This window comes from Porites lutea, chromosome 11 (genome assembly GCF_958299795.1).
Source record: "Porites lutea chromosome 11, jaPorLute2.1, whole genome shotgun sequence".
In the NCBI taxonomy this organism is placed as follows: Eukaryota; Metazoa; Cnidaria; class Anthozoa; order Scleractinia; family Poritidae; genus Porites; species Porites lutea.
Window position 1 is genome coordinate 28602287 of NC_133211.1, and position 23638 is coordinate 28625924.

At 38.8% G+C, this 23638-nt stretch overlaps 4 protein-coding genes across 5 annotated transcripts in view; all 4 read right to left on the reverse strand.

Moving 5' to 3' along the window:
- LOC140952877 (uncharacterized) overlaps positions 1–4392 on the reverse strand; it is a 136230-nt gene extending 131838 nt beyond the window's left edge. For both annotated transcript variants that reach the window (XM_073402327.1, XM_073402326.1), the window contains exons 1-3: positions 4242–4392; positions 1149–1287; positions 638–940 (exon numbers count right to left, since the gene is read on the reverse strand). In XM_073402327.1, coding sequence (XP_073258428.1) covers positions 638–940; positions 1149–1287; positions 4242–4348 — 549 coding nt within the window. In that variant the 5' untranslated portion in view covers positions 4349–4392. The remainder of the gene's footprint in view (positions 1–637; positions 941–1148; positions 1288–4241) is intronic.
- A 390-nt stretch (positions 4393–4782) lies between these two features.
- Positions 4783–9021, reverse strand: LOC140953402 (uncharacterized). Its single transcript, XM_073402885.1, has 3 exons — positions 8800–9021; positions 5523–5717; positions 4783–4929 (listed from the first exon to the last, which is right to left on the reverse strand). Exons 1-3 carry the CDS (start codon positions 9010–9012, stop codon positions 4783–4785), a joined length of 555 nt encoding a protein of 184 aa, XP_073258986.1. The 5' UTR covers positions 9013–9021.
- A 1285-nt stretch (positions 9022–10306) lies between these two features.
- On the reverse strand, positions 10307–18565 carry LOC140952880 (periplakin-like). The gene is made up of 4 exons (XM_073402330.1): positions 17618–18565; positions 12560–12706; positions 10996–11058; positions 10307–10465 (listed from the first exon to the last, which is right to left on the reverse strand). Exons 1-4 carry the CDS (start codon positions 18263–18265, stop codon positions 10370–10372), a joined length of 954 nt encoding a protein of 317 aa, XP_073258431.1. The 5' UTR covers positions 18266–18565; the 3' UTR covers positions 10307–10369.
- A 1263-nt stretch (positions 18566–19828) lies between these two features.
- LOC140952878 (plectin-like) overlaps positions 19829–23638 on the reverse strand; it is a 35041-nt gene continuing 31231 nt past the window's right edge. Inside the window, exon 26 of the mRNA XM_073402329.1 lies at positions 19829–20251. Coding sequence (XP_073258430.1) covers positions 19988–20251 — 264 coding nt within the window. The 3' untranslated portion in view covers positions 19829–19987. The remainder of the gene's footprint in view (positions 20252–23638) is intronic.

Here is a 23638-nt window from a genome sequence, read left to right on the forward strand (position 1 = left end):
TCCAAATCTCAGGTCTCTGTGGACCACAGTTTCTGAGTTATTTGTCGAAACATTTCACGCACCTTTTTACAGCTTTGTATGGAGACGCCATATTTGATGGACAGAAACTGTCCACCAATATGGGCGCCGGAAATCGACAAAAACCTCTGGAGTTCACTTTTTCTACAAAAGCTCTTCCGTTTCACTCGAGAGCTAGCATACGTGCGCATAAACACATCTTTTAATACTTGAAATGGTTAAACTGCTGAAAATCAAGAGGAGAGACTTTTCAATGAGACAGCATTCCTATTTTGGTGTCACGCACTGTAAAAACTCGGAAGTTCAAATTGCTATATTTTCGAAATGAAACATGCTTCGGGGCTGGAAACTTGTACAAAGATTTCTTTTCTATTTATCTTCAACCTAGTGTAAATAAGAATTAATAAAAACTCGCTTTTTTGACTTTGCAGTCTGGTGACGTCACTGTGAAAACCATCACTAGCAAAGGAGTGTGACTTTATGAGGATTTATCTTCGTCGGTTTGATTTTATCGACATGACTTCAGGATGTTATTTTTCATTGGGCCGTCAACCCGAAACTGACATTCCAGCTCGTAAAGCGACATCACTCGTCAGCGAACTACTAGCTCAGTACTTACTGTGAGTTCTTCCATGACTTCATCAGCATTATCAGTTTCTGCACTCCACAAACGGTCCTCAACTTTCTCTTCAACTATGCTCAACCAGTCCAGCTCACTTTGCAGTCCACCTTGAAACTGTTCCAGCTGTTGTTCGGCTTGCACGAGTCCCACGAGCCGGTTATCAATCTGATGTCGAGCTGATTCCCATCGCTCAACAATGGCCTGCACTCTGGCCTTGTCAAAGTCTTTTAGTTCGAGCAGCGACTTTCGAATGTCCACCAACTTGTTTTCGTTGGGCTGGATTTCTTTCTCGAGAAGTCCCTTTAAAAAAAGATGTGTCTTAGACGTGTCCTCTTAACGCTTCTTACAAACCAACTCATATCTTAGCGATTTTTACGGCACCTAAGCTCAAACCAAAACAGAACAATTGATTCAATTGCGTTGAACAATTGCTTCATAAAGATTAGAACCTTGCAAAGCTACAGCGACGTGATATCGAAGCCAATATCGACTCAATGTAATACTGTACCTGTAACACTCTAATTTGGTGTTGAATGTCCTTAAGGTTGGCCGTGAGTCCAGGTTGTTGAATAAGAATCACTTCAACACGACGCACAATGTCCTCAATTTCGGACACCAGGTCAACAATATTCAGCAAAAACGTGAGCCTAGTATAAAAGAACAAGTAGATTTATACATGCTGTTCAAATGGCGCGTGAAATGCATCAGAGGTAGGCTTTCAAAAAAGCGAAGAAACAACTCACTTGAATTAAGACAATCCGTACTGAGACCCCGGCCTTGTTAATAAGTGGGATTTTTTATGTATTTTTATTTTTGTGATTCTAGCAACTCTTAACATTGTGCCTTTGTCCTCACAGTCCGTGACAACTAAAATTTCAACAATTCTGGCCTACTTGTAACCTTAACAAATAGGGTTATCACTAGAAGGAAGGACATGGCTTTTGATCCCTGACAATAACAGTTAAGTAGTTCTTGTAGCCAAATATATCGAAAATGATTTAAGAGTGAAACAAAAAAACGACGTAAACCCGACGAAAACTTGGTCAGGAATATTTCTTCCCGTCCCTTAGACGAGACTGAAACACAAGTACTTTCTTACGGACTTAAACAGTCAGTGACACCTAAACAAATACTTACTGAGGCTATTGTAACTAGCGTTGAGGCCGTTCTGTCTCGTCAACACGAGCTATCAGAATCGACCAAGGATAACATCAGAAGTAAAGTGACCTCTACTTTACAATCAGCCTTATCACCGAACAGTAACTTGACTCCTGACGAACAGAAAGCACTTAAACGACTGAAAACATACGAGAACATAGTCATACTGCCCGCAGACAAGGGACGAGTGACTGTTGTTATGGACAAGACAGACTACAACGACAAAACGGACTCGCTTGTTACCGACAAACAGACCTACGAAGTACTTAAACGAGACCCGACACCCGCACTGCAACGCAAACTTAGCAACAAACTGCTTACACTGAAGAAAACCGACAAGATCGACTTTCGACGCTACAACAGACTGAGGTGTAGTGTTCCACAGCCACCCAAGCAGTATGGACTACCAAAATTACATAAACCCAACATACCTATGCGGCCCATAGTTTCTTTCTGTGGGTCCCCGACCTACCAAATGTCTAAATACTTAACTAACGTACTGAAACCGCTGACTGATGAATCTAGACACAAACTACAGTCTACTGAGGACTTTATTGACGCCATTAAGACAATACAGATACCGGACGACCACAAACTAGTGTCCTTTGACGTGAAATCACTGTTCACCAGTATTCCACTTCAACTGGCTCTAGACTACTGTTGACCTACCACTACCTACAGACGACATTATGGACCTACTCAACCTCTGTTCGACTTCGACGTACTTTCAGTACAACGGCAAACGCTACAAACAGTTACACGGTACAGCTATGGGCTCTCCAGTTTCTGTTGTTGTAGCAGAAATTGTCATGTAAAACATCGAGAAACAAGCCCTAGCTACCTCCACACGAACTGTACCTCTTTGGTTACGTTACGTTGACAACACATTCACCGCCGTACACAAAAACGGAATCGACGATTTTCACGAACACCTTAACAGACAGAACGCAGACATACAGTCCACCTAGGAGATCGAAGAAAATGGTAAGATACCTTTTCTAGACTGCTTGGTCACTCTTGACAACCACAAACTAAAAACGACTATTTACAGAAGACCGACACATACCGACCAATTACTGGACCAGTCTTCGTACAACCCGACCTCTCACAAGGCTACTACTATCCAGACTCTGACGAGACGAGCGCAACTAGTTTGCGACTCACCTGACAGCCTACAAGACGAGACTGATTATCCCAGCAACGTTTTTAGTAAGAACAATAACAACACGGACTTTGTTAGACGAACACTCAAAGTAACACTGATTCCAACACTTAGACCAACTCTGGCCCTGTTACGACAGCGACTATACCGTACATCAGAGGCACCTCTGAAACTATTGCACGTATATTACAACCTTACAATATACGTGTTGCACGCAAACCGATAACCACTTTACGGCGACTGCTTACTAATGTCAAGGACAAAGACAAACCGGAGGACAGACAGGGAGCAGTATACAAGATCAAATGCTGCGACTGCAAGGCTTCTTACATTGGTGAAACCGGCAGAAACCTAAGCACGCGAATGACCGAACAGAAACGAGCGACGAGGAATGGTGACGTCAACAATCACTTTAAGACGAAACATCAAATTGACTGGGACTCTGCGACATGTATAACGTATTCTACAGACTATTATCAACGTCTTACTTTAGAAAGCTGGTTTACTAACTTGGTACAAACGCCACTGAATCGTAGCCAACAGTTACCAGCACCGTACAAACGACTTATTGACGAGATCAAGCAAAACTAACTACGAGAGAAGGACTGGAGAACTGACAATTTTGACTAACAATAGACGACTATTTAACTGTGACAATAGAAGGATCGAAACGCACCAATTACTGATTACGAGCCTTCATAGCCAATAACACCACGGCTTAACTGACAGACGACCAATAACATCGCGACGTATTTGACCAATCAGATCAATAACCAGAGTATGATACCATCAACTGACGTGGTACAACTCACTTTTACTCTGAAGATGACTACCGCACAGGTTGTCGAAACGTCAGTCACTGTCAACAACAACAGTCCTATTCAGGACTACGTTCACCCGGACGATCAAACTCAACCTACTTTTGAAATGACTCATGGGTTCAAACCTTTCACAAAAAACAATGTTACGAAAATCGCCTATTTTCGCTTTCAAATATCCCATGCACTTGGTTTCTTTTAATCACAAAAAGAAGGTAATTCTAGACAGTCGAAAGACACAAGTGTAAGTAAGGAATAACCTGCGCCTTACCATTTACTAGCTATCAGTACAATCACATTTTGCTCAGGTTCCACTCCAGATAAAAGGAAGTGGAATTTAAAATTCATTTCTAAGAAAGATCACATAAATTTCTTAAGACAGAAAAAGGCAGACAGACGGACAGAAAACTGATCCTTGAATTTTAGTTGAAAGCCGGTAAATGACTGAATGACTTATACTCACACTCTGTGCCAGTTGCTTGTTTCCTCTTTCACTTTTGTCCACTTTCCCGACAATACTTCTAACTTGCGTTGCAGTTGAGGATCTATTTTAGTTACGATGGAGTTCATCAATGAATCATGTTGAGGAATTCGTTGTGTCTGCTGTTCTTGTAAATGCTGTTATTGTTAAAAAACGATATGAGATGTGGTTACTTCACAATGGCTCACTGTTTAAGACCCCACCCTTCCTTCGCCTGTGAAGTTACTAGCGAGAGCCCTTATAACATGATGATGGAAGTAATATCGCCATCACGACGTTGCTCCCAGTCCTACCCTTACTAGTAACTACTTACATGCCGGTCCAGATGCTCAAGGGAAAGAAAATATTGAACAGATCACACTCGTATACTCAAGGTAAAGGTCTTTATTAAGAGGAGGGGGAGGACTGATCCAGAAACGGAGGGAGAAAGAGGGGTGCGACACAAATTTCAGCTTTTCCATACAAAGACGAACTCCTAATAACTGAAATTATGTAAACTTATTTTTACTATAAGACGTCTCCCCTACAAAAGATGAGTTTTTACCTTCACTTCCTCAAGAGAACTGTAGAGACTTCCTTGGTTTAGTGTCCCTTCGGACATGGTACTCAGGATACCTTCTGCCTTTTTAAGCCATGCCAATAGGTCATTTAGAGTGCTTTGAGAACTTTGCTACAAGACAACGTAAAATAACCTATGATGAGGGTAGATCACACAGGCAAAAAAAATGACCTCGATAAAATTCAAGTAACTATGTGGGTTGCACACTGATTCTAAACCTATGTTCCATAATTGCTTCTTGACAGATACGTCTTTATTCAAGTGCAATGGTGTAGCAGAGAAAAATTCCTTCAATAAGGGGCCACCTAGACTCGTTAAAACAATATAAAAAAGCTAAAATAAACTAATACAGAAAATATGGAAATATTTCACATTCATTCACTTGCCCTGGGAGTGCTCTATGCATGAATACTTAGAGCTTGATACAAACGTAAAGAGAGGAAGTTGCTATTTGAGTTTCAAGCACCATACAACGAAAGTCAAAAATAAAACGACAAAAGATGGGATGTCAACTATTATAAAGATGAGACGGTGATATCCCTCTTTACATGCATACAAGGGTTTTACATAATCTGTCATCCTTCAAGAGTTTATTACACAGTTTTGCACCAAGTACTTGAAAAAATCAAAAACGTTATTTGAGGGTGACTCAAAAGCAAAGTGGCCATGTGCTGAGTGATGCAGAATTGCAAGCAATGCTCTACCTTATCAAGCGTTTGTGCTTCGTCCATCAGAGTTTCTGGTGGATTCTCATTTAATGAGCCAGTAGCAGCAGATGTCACAGGTTCTTGTTCAACCAGTCGTTCAGTTATTCCAACTATCTCCTGATCATCTGGCATTTGAATATCTCTTAGAATCTGTTCAGCATCTTTTGAGCCAGCCAGTAAGGGTAGCTTTCCCTGACACAAAACATTTAAGACTAGTTATCCAACAGTAAAAAATGTACATGTTGAAGTAAATCTCTTATGAAGACTCCATACTATAATCTTTTGTCATACAAAGTGTTACTGCTTTTACAATGGTCATTGTCCTTTGTAAAGTCACCATCATCAACAACTCCCGGGCCCAAACAGAATTGCTAACGTTTAGTGGAAAACGTACGTATGTGAATTGAGAGTGTCCCAGAGTCTTAAAGCAATTGCCAACAAACCCAAGGTTTCTGAACTAAGTTGTTGAGGGGTAGTAAAACAGCACTGATCCTAAAAAAGGTACTTTTACCAGTAACTTGGTTTAATACCTCCTGTAAGTGCTTTACTTTTGCTCCCATTAAACCAAATAGACTATCACCTTGGGCACCACAGATTGATGCAGCTAGAGCAACAAGGTGCATGACAGAAATGCAGTGGAACATATGACAGCCTTCACATTGACCATATGTTTTGTCAAGATAGTCAGACAGAACGGAATCTACTCACATGGCTTACACCACAAATGGTTATGGGGCGTGTTTGAACTGCATTGTGTCCCACAGCCGTGGAAAGGTGGGAAATAATGCAGTTGGGAATGGATAATTTGGTGCAGCCCACTTTCAGAACCAGTAGACCTACCAGACATGGTCACTTGCCAACTTAAAAAAGGTGAGATAGAGAAAAAAGCAAAGGGTAACCAAAAAGGAACCAAAGGGCTCACTAGAACAACTTTAACTACCAAGGAAAATTAGTGAAAGAAAAAACGGAATTAGTTAAAGTGGAGCAGAAGAGCACAACGATGAAGAACTATTTGAGAAATCTGACATGATCATGAGCATGATGAAAAGGTTCAGAGAGAGAGAAAAAAAAAGTGCAGAAGGGATGCCACTTAATCATCATGACACAGAAGAGTATGCACCAGCCTCCCAGTCCAGGGCTTATCACACAAGATATTAAAGAAACAGAAGAGAGCGAGCTCATGACCGCGGTAAGTAGGGTACGACAGACAAAACAGGTTATTGGATGACAAATAGCAAGGAAAGCTTACTAAATTCTATGAGGACAGACCACAAACAACTTCTGCTCCCTCGTGAATATCTAAAAGAAGTCACTGTTCATCAGCAAGATGCCCAAAAAGGTGTGCAATTCAACAGTTATTTCAACTCCATTAAATCCTATCCAATGCAGATAAAAATTGAGGGCAGATTTGAAGACTTAACTTGATATTGCAGTTAATTTTACATTGATGTGTTGTAAGTCAAAATGAAACTCAGGGTAGAATGGTTTCAAGCCAGTTAGACTCTTAATTTCCTTGGTCTCCTTGCCCTAATTGTTCATGATCATGAATAATTAGAGTTCCGAAAGAAAGGAAAATTTCAATCAAACTAGGCTGAAACCACTTTTAATTGAATTTCATTTTGGCCTTCAAAAGATGGATAGCCAGAATCAGTGCCAATACACACTGTAGCAACGACGCAAGAACTGACAGATTTTGATCAACCACAGGAATAAGAGGAAAGTGAATGGAGCTCATGCTATATACCAAATTTGAGGGAAATTTCCTAAAGTGCAGATAACCTAAACATTTTTCATTATGTAAACTGAAGAACACATTACTACTTTTTCGAAAACAAATTTGCGTTTTTAGCCACAAATAAGATATTTTTAGAAATGTTTTAAGTTTAAATTTCTTTGACACACAAGCTCCATTGATCACAAAATTGACAGGCTCATAGTGAGATCAAGAGACGTAAATTCAGAGCAGAAAAACAGGATTTTATGCATGCTTATCCCTTTCTTGTGGTCACCAGTGTTGTTGCACCAAACTGCAACGCATCATACTGCCATGTTTTACCTTTTAACAGCTGTTTCAGTTTGTGCATTGGAGGAAATAGTTCTAGTTCACACTTGTTCACTTGTGCTTTAAGTCGAGTGTTCTTTAATTTATGTCATATTAATTTTGCTTAATCTACTTCACAGCTCCTTTGTTTCCAAGAGGTTTCCGAGAGAAGACTAAGATAAAAGGTTTGCCCAAATGGCAGCAAATTTCATAAAACATCACAAAAAATTCCTAAACTTGATACCAATTCTGCACTATACACTGAAGTGCTGAACAATCAGTAACTATCAATTTTTAATAAGGAAAATTACATTTTGCAATTGACCCCAATAACTCGAGCTCCCACGAACTCGAAATGTTTTTCATTTCCCTTCAGAATTAGAGTTACCGGGGTTAACCTTTAGATAGCAGGTCCAAATCAGCAAATGGCTGCATTGATCCTCAACCTGCCTTAACAAATATGTAGTGTACTACAAGTAATGCTATTTGTTGCATATGGGATGTAACACCATACTGATTATTATGGAATGTAGTAGAACACAAGGACGAAATATGTATTTATTGTGTAAGTCGGATTAAAAGCATGTTGAGTTGACTCGTCCAATATTCTGAGAAGAGACAACAAGAATGAATATGTGCAAGCATAGTGGGATGTACCTGTTTATGCACAGGACATTGAGGCAAAGGAAAACAGAATCAATATCAAGATCATTGACAGATAGCAGATAAAGAGTTAGCTATCTCAATAAACTTCCCATGTTTAGAGACGATGTTAAGTGAGAGAGATGGAAAAGACACCAAAATATGATCCACTGATGTGGGAATTGAAGGAGAAAAATCCTGGTTACCAAATGAAGCAACTGGAAATTCATGTGCATAAACAAGTGAAACATTCTTGTTGATCAATGTCGAGCTCTAAGTAACTTAAAATGTAAGGTATTCATTACTTTATTTCATCAGCATCAGCATTATTATCAGTACTCATTAAGAGGTGGTGAAAGTTCAGAAGAATCAACACATTACAATATAAAACTAAACAAAAAGAGAGACACCAGCAGCTCATGAGAAAGATATTTTTTAGTCAGTGACCCAGGCGAGGAGTTCACTATGTGAATGCTATGAAGTTCACAAGAGGAATGTATTGTGAAGATACACAAAGCCTGTCTGTTTCCCAAGGCAAATTCTACCCTTGTGACCCTTGGACATGTGCAAGTTACACTTTATTTTGCTCACTTTATCAGGAGATGTGGACTTGATCACTTTCACCTGAGTGAAGACTTGCTCTTTGCTGAGGGCTTGCTTTAAGTTCCAGTGCCTTGTTCTCCACAATGTTAGCAAATGCTTGTACTGAATTTCAAGCCTTGGCGAAAAAATTGACATAAAAGTTATGCAAACATCTACTACACCAAGTAATACAAAAATAATGCATTCCATTTCTCCCTTCATAAACAACCTTGACAAAATAAATTTGACCAGAAGAATTATAGTGATATTCCTGTCAAAAACAATATCTTTATTTGATTCCACAAAACACATCCATTTTTACAAAAAAACTTACCCTGATAAAAATACTTGAAAGGAATCATATTTACAAAGTTAGATTTAAAATGTTCTGTGGCAATTATCCACAACATAAATTAAAAAGGGTAACTCCACCTAAATTATAATCAATATCAATTACTTGAGGTCCCATTGGCAAAGATAGGTTAGACTAGATTAAGCTTGATTGTAATTCTCTCATCCTGTTGAAAACATCAGCCTGCCCTGTCAGATACTGCCCCTTAAAACAATAAGCTAAAAATCCTGTAAAGTTCAGTGTCAACTCTGGTCTAGACTACACAAATACACACTTGGCCCATTTCCAATTTTAGGAAGGACTAGAATCAAAATAAATAATCCCCTTCCACATGCAAATAACAAACATACAGACAAATGCTATGTCTTTTACATGAAAGTAATGAAGGGCAACCCCAAGAATCTTAATATGGTTGACTTTTTTTTTTCTAGTGTAAGTTTAAGCAGGCATGCACAGTTTTCTCTTTATCCTTTTCCTTTGAGTTTAAGACATAAGTAGCTCAAAATAGATAACGAGACCTGAAGAATCTGAAGTCCATTCTTGAACAGGAACTGAAAAATACGCCGAGTAGTTATGTTATCGAACTTTGACTCTTTGTGTCACGTTTTACATTTAGACATGTGCGCATTACCTGACATGGTAAAAAAGTTACAGACCTTTTACTTTAACAATCCTTCTTTTAACACCTCAATCCAGGTTTCTCAAATAGGTTCACAAAACCAGTGGTATTAACAGTGATTTAATATTGAATTTTTTATTTTGATATGAATTCCACCTCCACTTACCACTCTTATATACCAGTATTATTATGTTACCGTAAAATTCCGAAAATAAGCCCCTCCATGTATAAGCCCCTCCAAATATAAGCCCCCCAAACCGGTAACGCAAAAAGCCCTCCGTTAAATCGCCCCTCCAAATATAAGCCCCCCGGGGGCTTGTACTTGGGAAATTGCACTCAAATACAAAGTAAAACAAAGAAAAAATGGTAAATTTACTTCCAACTGTAAGGCTAGCCCAATCGATTTTGACACCCAAATTTCCTTCCGTATATAAGCCCCTCCAAAAATAAGCCCCTCAAAAAGGGCCTTTGAAAAATATAAGCCCCGGGGCTTATTTTCAGAATTTTACGGTATCTTTGTACTGTAACATGTTTTGAATAGCTAAGACCCTGCAATACCACACTAGAATAGACCCTGGTACAGGCCAAACATCTCTACTTTTAGGATCTTACCTTGTGGATAACTCTGTAGCTTCGACGTCTGGGGCAGGAATTACAAAGCACACAGATGGCACTTCACACTGTCTACCACTGGCATTTGTGATCTAATCACAAATGAAGAAGAAAGTATTCAGTTAACTGCAGGCAACCAGAGAAGCCCACAATCTTACAATCCAGATTGTTATTATGCATGCATGGCATGTATGTAGCCATGATTCATCTGGACCTCCACCAAGAATGAATGACATATATAGAACACAATTTGATCAAGCGCATTTTTCTATCACATGAAACTTACACAAAGCATCAAAGAGTGTTAGAGAAAAAGCTTTTTTTTGCAGAAATCTGAATTGCTACTTTAATGTGTATGGTCAGTGATAAGTACTATCTGAATGAACTAATATTAGAGCAAAAAAAAAGAAAAAAAAGAAAATGAAAATGGAAAAAGAATGAACATTATGGCACCCCTATTGCAGAACTAGAAATGTTTGAATAAAGGCTGATGAACAGTCCTCTCAGAACAGCATCAAGCAATCTAAAAATAAAACCTTCATGTGGTGACAAACTGAGTCAAACTTTTAATGCATGGCTTATGAAACAATACAGATAAATTAGTATATATAGCAATGCATACTTTCCAAGAATGATGTTCAGAATTGTCCAAAAGAAGACACTCTTCACCTTTGTTGACGATATTCTGAAAATAATTCAGCAAGACTAATATTAACATGAACACTTCTTAATAAAAGATGTTACATTGTTAATGCCAATAGCGTTTGAAAAACTCTGAGTCCAAAAACAGGCTTCCCAAATTATGTGCTCCAACCAACAAGTCAACATACTAGTTTTATATTTGAAGTCATAATGTGTCAAAAGCATCTTGAATGGCAATAATGAATAATCAGAGTAGTATTTTTAAGTTAGACATAAAAAACCACTACAGTGGAAGCTCCCTTGACAGACACTCTCACAAGCAAACACCTCTACTTACGGCCGCCTTCAGGAAACCCTGTTTAAACTCCCACACAAACTCTGTATTTTTACATCCTCGTAAGTGGACATTCAGGTAAGTAGAAATGGCCACTTCCAGGGTTTACAGATTAGATTATAGTTTTGTTTTTAAGTTCCTGTAAGCAGACACCCAAAATAAAATCTCATTTGCCTCTGAACCTTGTATTTTAATTAATCAACTTCATATCGTTGTTCGTTACGCTGAATTTATATTAGTTTTGGTGTTTGTACTTTTCACGTACACATCCAGGTACACTTGAAAACATCATTTGAATTTAATTCTTGTGCCTGAATTACAAAATCATCAGAACAACAGTAAAGGCAAACACTAACAAACAGTTTTTTTTCTTTCTCCTTTTTTTTTACATATTTTTCAATGTTTAATTGAAGCTGAGCACGTTCCTGTAAGCTGCCAACCCTTGCACCTCTAGTGGCTGCCAAGAGCTCTACGAAGAATGAGCGTACAAGGGGGGTTGAAGAAAGGGACATGACTTGTGTGGACGAAGAAGAACTTGAAGAGGAACAAGATCCTCGTGTCACAACAACCTACCCTGGAAGAATCCTAAAGCTCCCAAACCGTTTTTATTGAAAACACGGCCTAATTAAAGCCCAGTGAGTAGAGCAGTAGAGAAGCTCAGAAGAACTCATGGTAACAATATCTTCTCTTTTTAACCATATCTAGCTAGATTAGCTAATTTATTATTTATCGTTGTCATTTATCACGTGCATTTCCACTGAACTTGATAGCCATATTTACAGGATTACATTTACTTTAACCCAAAGAAGGATTTACAAAATTTCAAGCAATACTGCTGAGAAAGAGAGCATGCGAGAAACTGCAAAAATTTGGGGAGCACTAGCAAGCGAGCACTCGTTTAAATTTTGCGAGCAGTTAGAAATTTTAATGGACCGTTCATCACCCCTTTAAGCCTGTTACGTTCATGATTTGAATTATTTGTTTCAGGCATTTCCCCGGCCCCACTAGCATTAGTGCTATAAATACTGCCCAGGGTAAGTAATGGAATTATTATTATAAATAATCTGTTCTCTTTCAATATGCCCAGGTGGAATGTTCAATCACAGAGCCAGAGTAATGACAAGGGAAAAAACAAGGGTAAGAAAGTATTATACTGCTATGAATTGCAGGCGGAATTTGTGTAAAACAAAGGTGCATTCCTCTTACTTACCTGGATATTCTTGTAACTACACACTGGCGTAACAGCAAGTTTACTCTTTAATTTTGATTTCCTTTGAGGCAAGGGAACCACCTTCTTACTTAGTAGTTGTAAAGAGCTTATAATGTCTTTGAAGTCCACCAGTTCTTGCTTCATTTCCTGAAAAAGAAAGCAAGGTTCTTCCTAAAAAATTGAAAAGATGATGACCATGCTCCACTTATGTTTAAGTACGGCAGTATAAACTGAAAACAGAACTTGGATTTTGAGAAACGAAATACAGGAAGGGCTAAGATATCCCCCCCCCCCCAACAAATGATGCTCTTAGCTGCTGCATATCCACTACTGAACTACCAACAGCAAACTAATGGGAAAAGGTAAGTGGCCATTATTGAGAGATGCACATTTTAAATAGGTAGGAACTCCAGATTTGAATATTTAACAACAGATATAAGCTATGATGCAAGTTTCAAGTTCAAGTTTCAAGAAATTCAAGTTCATTTATTTTATATAACAACTGTTTAAAATCAAATCAATAAACCTGCAGGTAGCTAAACTAATCGAGGCAGGCCAGTCTCACAAATTCTAAATATAATTTTACAGATTTCAAAAAAAGAGTTTGAAAAAAAGAGATTAACAGAGTAAAAGTTTTGCAAAACAGACAGAAACATATAAGTAATAATGATTCCACATTAAATCAAAAAAGGAAAAATAATAAAAGGACAAAAAAATGAAATAATTATGACATAAAAGGTACCTAGATATATATAGAGAGAGAAGAGATATAAGTTAACATTTTTTTTTAAGTTTGGCCATGATTTAGTCATTATCTATATAGTTGTCTTTGGTTTTTGCTCCTTTTTCTGAAGGTCTTCTTTGATATGTTTTTTTAACCCATTCGCCCCTGAACCTCCCGTAACCGCCCGTGCGGATCCAGGTCCTTTCTACCCTTTGTGACGTCATCAGTTTTAACGGTCAAGGACAACTTTCTTCGCTAACTTGAGCAGAGGGAAGAGATCTTTCAAACCATACCAGAATGAGCGCAATTCAGTCAAGGACACCAAAGAAAGAAGCAAAAAACCACGTCACATTGACCTGAAAATCTCCATGAAAATCTTGTTCCATTACCCACCTACCTTTCCTTTCACCTAATCCTAAGATCCTAAAAGCTTTCCTAAAAACTCTTCCCACCAAAATAAAGCCTACTAAATGCCCAGCAAGAGAAAAAAAAATGAGGCAAGAAAAGCGAAAAAAGAAGGGAGGAGAGAAAGCGAAAAGTAAAAGTCAAGACTGCTGTTTCACTTTTAAACCCAAAAACTATCTCGAAATTTTGCTTTCTGCGCATGCCCGAACTTCGCAAGCTGATATTTTGCATCTGGATCAGAAGGCCGCAAAGTCTACGACCTGTAAACCGGTTTGTGGTAAGTTTTAGCTCTTTATAGCACGACAGTGACCAGAAAACCACTCGACTAGTTTCAAAACGCATTTTTCAGCAAAATCTCCAGGAGCGAATGGGTTAAGCTATTTGGCATCTCGTTCCACATCTTTGTGCCAACAGGAGAGAACACATTCTCTTGCGTATCAAGTCTAGTTTACAGTATAACTTTGTAAAAGGTCTACCAGCTCACTCTAAAGCTACAAAAACTATGTGGCAGAATGATCTCCTGAAGCAAATTATGGACTCACAATTTCAACTATGAAGAAATCAATCCAACAGATTTACACTTTTTGCCTTTCAATCTTTTTCCACAAAATTCCGGGGCTTTTGGTTTTTTGTTTTGTTTTGTTTTTTTTTGTTTATTGTTTTTTTTTTTTTTGTTTCATTCCCTCTTACTTACAGAACACTATAGTCTCAGCTAAATTGGATAAAATCCAAAATTAATTTGCAGGTATTTTTCCTCTTCAGGAAATAGAGGCCCTTTTGAAAGAGGGAGAGTGTGAGAGGAATTTGTGGATAAATTCTATTAAGCTACAATCATCGTCAAAAGTGTTGGGAAGGTTGCCTTTTTTAGCTCTTCTTTTCCTTCCTCCCCCCGTCCCTGGCCCAATGTTGATCAAAACGTTAATGTTTGTGCGTGTAATTGTACTGTTATATCCCAACATTGAACGGGGGGACGGGGGGTATTTAGCAAAAGAGAAAACTCTCTTTTTTCAGGATTAAAATGGACTACTGTTAAGTTGTACAGCCTTCCCAACTACTTTTGTCTTTGATTGTCTGAAAATTCTGGGTGTGGCCGTGAAAGACCAAAACTCGACGACTTTTTGTCAGTAGAAACGTCTTCAAAAAACACTTGTAAACAGTACTCTGTTGAAAAAAAATATTTGCCGTACCTGGTTAAGACAGTTTTTGGCGCACACGCCTGTTTATATTCGGCATGTTTTGCAACCCGGTAAGTACAACTATTGCTCTTTCCGGAGCACAGGAAGAGGCCCAAAATACAAATGAAAGACTATTTTCGGTGAAAACTATTGACTGTAGCATAGGCTGATATGGTTCAAATCTTAAAGCAAGATATAGTGCGTTCACCACTTCCCGCAAAAATCATTCGGATTGTGACAGTGTAGCTGACATCTTCCTTAGCACTCCCCCATTCTTTACAACATTCAGCACATGCCAATTTGCCAGGCGAGCAAACTATGAGGCTGAGTGGAGATTTGCCGAATTCTAGAGGCTACTTTCTCCGGCTGAAAAACTCTAGTTAAGCCCTTGTGGCACTGCTTTTCGAAACTGGTTTCAGAAAACGACAACAAAGTATGCTCTTGATTTAGAATAAGGCGTCTATTGTCTTCGTTGATCTAATTAAAAAGGGTAACACATGCAAAGTCATCACACACCACATTACTCCATTTTCGTAGCCGAAAATAATTCCTTTATAGTAGCGCTAACGACAAAATAGCCTAATTGACTTGTTCGGGGCTTTGCAAGGACTTAACCAAAGGAATTTTAATAGATATTTTAGCTTAATTCTAAGTAAAATACAACAGTACTCCATGGATAGCGTTAAAATTAAACTAACTTTGCTAATTGACCTTTATGGGGCACTGTTTAAATGGAGTAATGTTGGGAAACAGTTGTTAAATTTATCTCCGTAGATAAATGCGACAAAAGCTGTCCATATTCTTACATGATTTACATGTTTTTACCCTTTTCTTGTTTGAAAGTTGGTTCATTGTGCATATATTTCGCATTTTCTTGTGGAGTAATGTGATGGAGTAATGTGGAAACTCATGTTGTTTACTGTTGTCAAATTAACTGAATGATTGACAGGCGACGCTAGCACAGCAATTTCTATATGAACACTGAACATGGCTGAATGAACTCTTTTATAGAGGTTCCGTATAACTTTCAGGCCTTACAAAAATACAGTCTACAAGGTTTTAATTCGGCACTTATCTCACTCCTTCCTCGCAACTACAAACATCACGTTTTTCTAGGATACTTTGACACCGCCAGAATGCCAAAAAAACTTTATTGTGGCAGCCTTTATGCCATTTCTATTTGTAACATCTTTCAAAATATTTCGCTGATAGGAAACGGCAAAAGTTAACCAGGAATAATGCCGCTGATGAAAAAGATACATGTATACATGACAACGACAGCAATTATTGTATAGCATTTTTTGCTTAAAAATACCCTCATGACTTTCGTTAAATCTAGTGAAACAGACCACCTGTGGCCATTCTTTCTATGTAGTCCACGCGAAGAAAACGCCTGTTGGTTCATGAGGAAAATTAAAGGCCTTAAATGTTTTCTTCTGACGTTCTTAAAAGAAAGCGTTTTCACCCAGTGGACTTTGTGGTCACGCTGCGAAATGTCACGCACGTCTGATGCAAAATTCTCCTATTTATGATTTTACTGAAATATAACCTTTATTGTATTTTTTATATACTTTGGAAAGTGCATTATCAGCACAGTTCCAGGGCAAGATATCTCAATCAAATGTTAAATGCGACAAGTTTTATAAGCGTTTAAAGTTGATTTCCTATTCTCCTACAATCATCGTCAAAAGTGTTGGGAAGGTTGCCTTTTTTAGCTCTTCTTTTCCTTCCTCCCCCCGCCCCTGGCCCAATGTTGATCAAAACGTTAATGTTTGTGCGTGTAATTGTTCTGTTATATCCCAACATTGAACAGGGGGGACGGGGGGTATTTAGCAAAAGAGAAAACTCTCTTTTTTCAGGATTAAAATGGACTACTGTTAAGTTGTACAGCCTTCCCAACTACTTTTGTCTTTGATTGTAGCTAGCTTAATATGTCACAGAGGTAATGATTTCATTCCATTAAGAAATCTTCTGTTTATAGTTTTAATAACTAAGTAGAGAGAAGATTGGCATTGTGCTAAATATGCATTTACTGTTACAGCATCCACAATATTATGCATACATGATTATCTACAAAACGGAAATTAAATACAGTACCAAACACATCATCATCTCAAAGTCCGATGAAAGAATTGACGGGAGAAAAAAACAAGCGTGGTCTAACTCTAAATGAAATTGACAAAAAGACTCAAAAACTAAGACTTTTTACATCAGTAAAAGGTATAATTTTTTGGTGAACTTTTACAAATGTAAGTCGTTAAACAAAACAAATCGCGTGTATAAGAAATCAATTTAAATATTTACCAGACCCTTGTCGAGTCTTGCTGTTTCTAGTGCACGCGCTGGACCCCAGTTAATGAAATTGACACCATCACAAAATTAATCACGCGAATAATCTATGAGACTGTTTTGAATGACTATTTCAAAACATTTTTACAACAAAACTTGCGATCGGCAACCTGAACTTGTAAATGCGGTGGACATGTTATGTATGTGTGCACTTCAAAAGTTTAAGGTCACGAAAAATTTGGAGTTCAAACACAATTATTTAAACCTACAGGAGACAGTGAAATTTGACCCAACCAAGTGAACGATATGCAGGAAACGAACATACGAATGCAAATTCTACCATCCAACCGCTCGATCATTCGTTCTGTAAAATTTCTTTGGTGCCAAACGATAGCACAAACCAAATTCAAAGCTCACTAAAATTCACGGGGACTATCGATCACATGTAAAAACACGTCAAATTACCTGTTTAAATTGGAGCATGTCGGTGACAACATCTTTAAACACAGGTTCTAACTGAACTTCGCTTTCTGTCTTCGGTCCCCGAAGGAGTAAAACGTAACGCTCCTTTGGAGTGGATACACTGCGATCTTGGACTTTTCGAGTGAACATATCGTGAATATACTCTACAGAATAGGCAACAATTGTGCCCATATGTGTTTGTCTAACAATCGGGAAATTCTTCAGCTGTATTCCAGAGTGAATGGCCTCCTCCGAAGCAGGAATCACTCTTTCTCTCCAGAATTTTTCCCAGCGGCTATCTTGAATTAATTGCTCATGATCGGAGATCGTGTGGTGTGTTGTCGGCCATCTGACAACCTTTGCAGCATTGTGAAGAGTGCGTCTTATAGCCAGATAAAAGTAAATAGAACTTGAAGTAATCATTTCAGATGTCCAAGTCAACGGGTAGAGCAGTTTGGAGGTAAAAAATTGCAGTGAGCGCGCAGTTCTTATGGAAACGTGCCTAGGTCGACGTCTATGTATTTGACTTTCGCTCCTCGAATTAAAAATGAAGAACAAAAGTAAAATAAACGCCGTGATAGCGACAACGGCCGACGTAAACAAAATAAAGAACAGTAATGGCAGAGGATTCCAGTGCAAGACAACACACATCTTCAAGCGTCAAGCACCACTTTTCTCACGACGATGAATGCGATAAAAAGGAAATGTCTTCAACATCTGTTAAAGATGGATCGCATTCAGCAAACATCCTGTCATTTGCAAAAAGGTTTGAGCAAAGAGCACATTTCTAAACAGCTCACTATCGCGCACGTGTAGATTGAATCACCTGAAACCAGTATTGTGTTGTGTCCAAATCTCTGAAATTTTAGTCAGTTACAACAGACTTTTCCACACGCCCCAAAGTAACACAGTTCAAACCTCACAGTTACAAACCAGCAAACTTTTCCTTGCCTTTCCTAGAATCGTTCCGATCACAAACAACATCAGCCCGCGTGAAGTACTGGGCAACGCGACATATGACACGTTACACGAGACAAAGAAACAGATTTTTCTGAATTTAATCATCACTCTGCAATATTTATAACCCCATGCTTCAAATTTTGGGATAGGTTAAACTTGGATCTTACTCTAATCACACAAGTTGCATAAAGTAAAAATTCCACTGCTTCTGTAAAGCTTCAAGGTAATTAATTGACGTGGGAAAATTTTGACCCATCTAGATTCAACTGAATTCCCGCGAGCGCGCTACCCCTGATAAATTTGTTGTCAAATCAGCCTTTGATTGGTGTCTTTAATCAAAGGAAAAATCGGCCAAAAATATAGAGAATGTTTACACATAAAAATCACTTTGTAGATGGCGCCATAAGAGTTTGTTTATTATGCAAATATGTCACCACTTAGAAAGGAATAATTCACAGTTCACAGGCCTACTTATTCAAAATACCAATCAAGCATATCATGGACAGAAGCCAGAAGGCTGTCCATTTTTCAAAAGCAATTGTCATGTGAGTATAAGGAAAGGACACGAGTTGTTTTGTTTTTTCATTTGATTCGATGAATCTCATGACTCTTGAGAAGGCAGAGAGGGTGGTGAAGGGGGGACGGGGATAGACAGGGGCAACCAACGAATGTTTTCAGTAAAATATCTGTTCAGAGAAGGAAATATCGCATAGAATTTTCTATTTCTTGAGGACGGCTACAAATTTCTAGATGATCGTTCTATTAACGTACAATTTTCGAAGCTCACCTAATATCTTCCCTACGATTTTCTTAAGTTTGATTTTTCACATTTCACTCCCAGGTTAGGCTATTTCCGTAGAAAAAAGGAAACCTAAAATTTTCCGATTCAAAAATGTAATAGAGAGAGGAATCAGAAAAACTCTCACTTTCGTAATACGTTAAAAATATTCGGGAAAATAATACTGGAGCCTTTGTAATTTTTGAAAAGGCTCACTGAAGTTCGCCTAGGATGACAAAACCGTCGTTTGGTGCCCCTGGATAGAAAGCCTTTGTTGGCAGCATTTACTTAACAGAACATCAATGCGGACCTCTGCGCAAGAATTGCACCAGAAAAAGGAGAGAGAGAGCTGCAAAAATAACATTCATTACTTTGTCGTTACTTCCTCAATTTTCTACTATTTAGTTCACGCATCAAATGACAACCCCTACGATGTTATTGAATTCATGTAAACTGAAAATGAATTTTATTTTCTGTTAATGAAAGGCAAAAGGTGTAAATTTGTCAATCCCGTTGAGGTTGAAATAACAATAGCCCAAATTTGCACAAGAAAACAAGAAACTGAAGGATTCTGTTAGTTGAAATAAAATGACGTTAACGTGCTAACTGTCGTATGATCCAAATGATCCATTGTATTAAAAAAAAATAGACGGCAGAGTAGCTAGCATGACTTGAGATAGACTTGCCACTGAGTCGAGCTGACGAGTTTCACTTTCACATCCAAGACTGAAGAGAAGCTTGAGAGTAAACACTTGGTAGACCAGCACACTCACCGTGAGCCTGTCCAAGGCCCGTTCAGCGGCTTCCCGAGAAGAGATATTTTGCACATCATATTCAGTGTTCAATCTTTCAACCAACTTAATCATCTTCTTCTCTGTGATATGCGCGTCTTGAAAATACTGTGAATGAAATGATTAAGGCTGATTACGCTATTTAGCCTCAGACATGTACGGCCTGGCTAACAAAACACCTAAATTGTCGAGATAAAACAAACACTACGCAATAAATAATTTTATAACTTCATAAACTGCGCGACGAGGCGTTCATTTTTGTGGGGAAAGTGCGAAATTTTGTGACCAGGGAATAAAAAAACCTAGCCTCCCACAGCAAAAGAAAAAACGACTGCCTGATTGCACGTTAGTAACTTCATTTCAATTTAACTATTTTAAGCTGGGTACATTTATTTTCAGCATGCGCGTATATTGGAAGGTAATGGAAGTTATGTGACCATGACTAGAAAATCCTGAAATCCAAAAATAAAACGTTACTAAGTATGGAGCCTCAATTTTTCATTCCAAAAAATGCTACAAGACACTGCTTAAAATAATAATGATAATAATAATTGTTATCATAATTATCATAATCATAATCATAATCGGTTTATTAACAGCACTTCCAAACAGCACTTCCATAATGTTACATGGCCCTTCATCTGCTAATAAATAAATTAAATTATTATTCATTCAAAATATTTCCCCAATTCTGATTGGCTAAAAGCAAGAGAGGATAAAGGGGACAGAGGTAATTCGTCTCGAGTTATTTTTAAGACCATAGATCCCAAGGGGGATTAGACAACAGCCAAACACATAGCGCGAATGTGTTCCGCGTGGATGACCCACGCTCAGAGCCACGCGTCCTTCACGAATTGACGCAGAAAAAAATGGCGGAAGACGCGGAGAGCGATATTGCTATTTGTTTTGTCGACGAAAACGACTAAAGAGAGATTTCTGCTAAAGCTGTGTCAGCGAAACGGAAATTAAAAAAGAATCGACCTTCCTCTCTTGTATAGAGCTAACAGTACAGCAGGGAAATCCTGAACACACTGAATATTCTCTCAGGATCATTTACAATTTACAGTTTGAAGAGAGCAATTTTTGGTTTGATATTCATTCTTTCATTAGTCTTTTATAATTCAACAGAAATAACACTTGGCGTCCTCCTTGCGTTATTATACAAACGACCGGTTTCAATAGACCGGCGAAATTTCTCATTTTATTAAAGCACTGAGGTTACGACAACTTCGAGTTAAACTGATTTCACGGGTTGCCAAAGAGTCCAGCGATTCCCTTTTCCCAGGTGAGCGCCGACTCATTTCGCTTCAATATTCAGAAATGCTCTTGATCTCTTTACGCTTTCATTGCCTTTCGCCACACATGTTTTGCACGGCGTTTAGTCATGCGAAACCTCCACAAAACATCCACGCAGCGCGCGAGGTAACTTTACCCCGATTCTAAAAATAACTCGAGACGAATTACCTATGGGATAGGGTGTGTATGGGGGATGCTTTCTCTGTCCCCTTTATCCTCTCTTGGCTGAAAGCACACGCTTAATTCACCATAACCAGTTACTGATGACCAAATCTGGAAGAATTTTGTGTTTAACGAGAAAATGACGTCAAAAATGCAGCCGGCTACAGGTTAAGGCACCGTTACCGAGAAGACCTGGGGACGAGGTTGAGTCGTTTTGGTTCTGAAAAAAAATGGCGAACATTTCACTCGTTTCAAGAATAAGAACTACACCTGGAACTAAGCGAAATAATAGCTAAAAACAAAGCAAAAACAGCAAGAAGACAACTCGGAGGGCGACATCTGCTATTTGGAGAATATTTGCGGAGCTGGACAAACCTAAACGTACACTGTCGAAGATGAACTTAACATCGATGCAAGTAAGCATGTTTTAGCCATGTTTTTAAACTAGGAATTATTTTGAATGAATAATAAAGCAATTAATGAATGAGGCTAAAGAGGGTGTTATCCACCTCGGCCGATAACACCTCCTCGATCTGCTTAATTCTTCATATCCAAAAAGTGAAAACGTACGTGATTTGTGCTTGGATTGTTTGGATTAGATCCTTGTCACCTTCAAATCACCCGCGTTCCGATCACGCGCCTATTGTGATTGTAATCCAATCAGAGCATTTGAAACTGTCGATATCTCCAAGGAACCAATCAGCAAAATTCTGGATGTTTTGGTATAAGCGGGGTTGTAATTGGCTCGGCGCTATCAAGGGGATGGCGCTCTGGTCCAGAGGCTTTTCGCGCGGGTCACTTTTTAAGACTTGACCGAAACCGGAAACCGCGCATGAAAAGTCTCTGGCACCCAGGGAACGTTCAGGGAGACTATCAATCAAGTTAGCCAGTTCAACGCAGGATATGTTACAGCTGAATCGAGAGTTTTCTGTGAGATAGATGAGAAATGCTCGTTCAGCTCGTCAGGATGAAAGCGCAGAGGGTGGGACTAGGTTTTAGTATCCTCGGGACCTTCCATACTTCACGTAATTTGTTAGAACACATTGCTTTTTCTATAAAAACTTTCCGGGCAGCACCTTTTAATTTGTTCCTTACTGATCGAAAGTAGTTCCCCGTGGCATCTGTAGTGTTGTTATAAGCCACATACCTAGCCGTGTCTCTCTCAATTCGTAGCGCTTCGTTTTGGGGACATGTGACACGCACCCGTTTCTATACACTCTAGGATCACGGAATTGAGGGTCTCCAATTAATTGTTCATCTGGATCGTAAACGACAGGCAACGGAAGTGTGGCCTTGACACAAATATCTTCATGATTAAACCGTTATTAAAATCTAGGTAGACTGGACACTGACGCACGCGTAAATGGCATCGTGATCGCTAATTATGCAACAAGGTATAATACCTGTGGCCGTAACTGTCTGCGGGTAGTTTATCATAATAATGATCTATAAGGGTTCTCGAGGTTTTCGTACCTCTTGTTGGTTAAGTCACCACTTGCGTTAAACCGAAAACATCAAAGACGGTCTGGTACCTTTTCGTCTTTTCTCCATGTCACGTCGTCGCCTGTATAATAGTGAGTTTACGCAACAGGTCGGTAGAAAGAAGAGGACGGCAAAACGCTTGAGTGTGACAAACGTGATGGGGCTATTACTTGTGTGTTTTGTCGGGAATTCACTTAACATTGTTGTTTTTAGCTCTTCTACAAAAAGATCTGTTTAAAGGAATGTGAAGTTTGGCGGAAGGTTTCTTTAAAGAAAACTATTGTCACGTTTGTCACACAAGGTTTACCGTCGTTTTTCCTCTCCCGTCCTGTTGCGTAAGTTCACTATTATGTTACCTTTAATGTAGGCACCAACGCCCCCGCCCTACAAGCCTTGCCTGTTTCTGAACTCGGTTACAAAACCAGATATCGATACGTATTGTATTAACTGAGGCGTGTCCCTTAACCAGGTCGTCAGCTCCGCCTCGTCTTACCTATATACACTGTTCACAGGTATCCATTACCACACCTGAAGGAGGATCATGAGGTTATCCCT

Excerpts from the sequence above, each read along its gene's own strand:
- LOC140953402 (XM_073402885.1), bottom strand. The coding sequence starts at position 9,012 with ATGAAGGGAGAAATGGAATGCATTATTTTTGTATTACTTGGTGTAGTA. Across the intron at positions 5,718-8,799 it reads AGTCCACATCTCCTGATAAA|GGAAAGCTACCCTTACTGGC; the intron begins GTGAGCAAAATA and ends GTTTTGTGTCAG. Across the intron at positions 4,930-5,522 it reads AAGCACAAACGCTTGATAAG|CAAAGTTCTCAAAGCACTCT; the intron begins GTAGAGCATTGC and ends GTTGTCTTGTAG.
- LOC140952880 (XM_073402330.1), bottom strand. The coding sequence starts at position 18,265 with ATGTGTGTTGTCTTGCACTGGAATCCTCTGCCATTACTGTTCTTTATT. Across the intron at positions 12,707-17,617 it reads ACATGCTCCAATTTAAACAG|GAAATGAAGCAAGAACTGGT; the intron begins GTAATTTGACGT and ends TTTCTTTTTCAG. Across the intron at positions 11,059-12,559 it reads GTAGTTACAAGAATATCCAG|AATATCGTCAACAAAGGTGA; the intron begins GTAAGTAAGAGG and ends AATTATTTTCAG.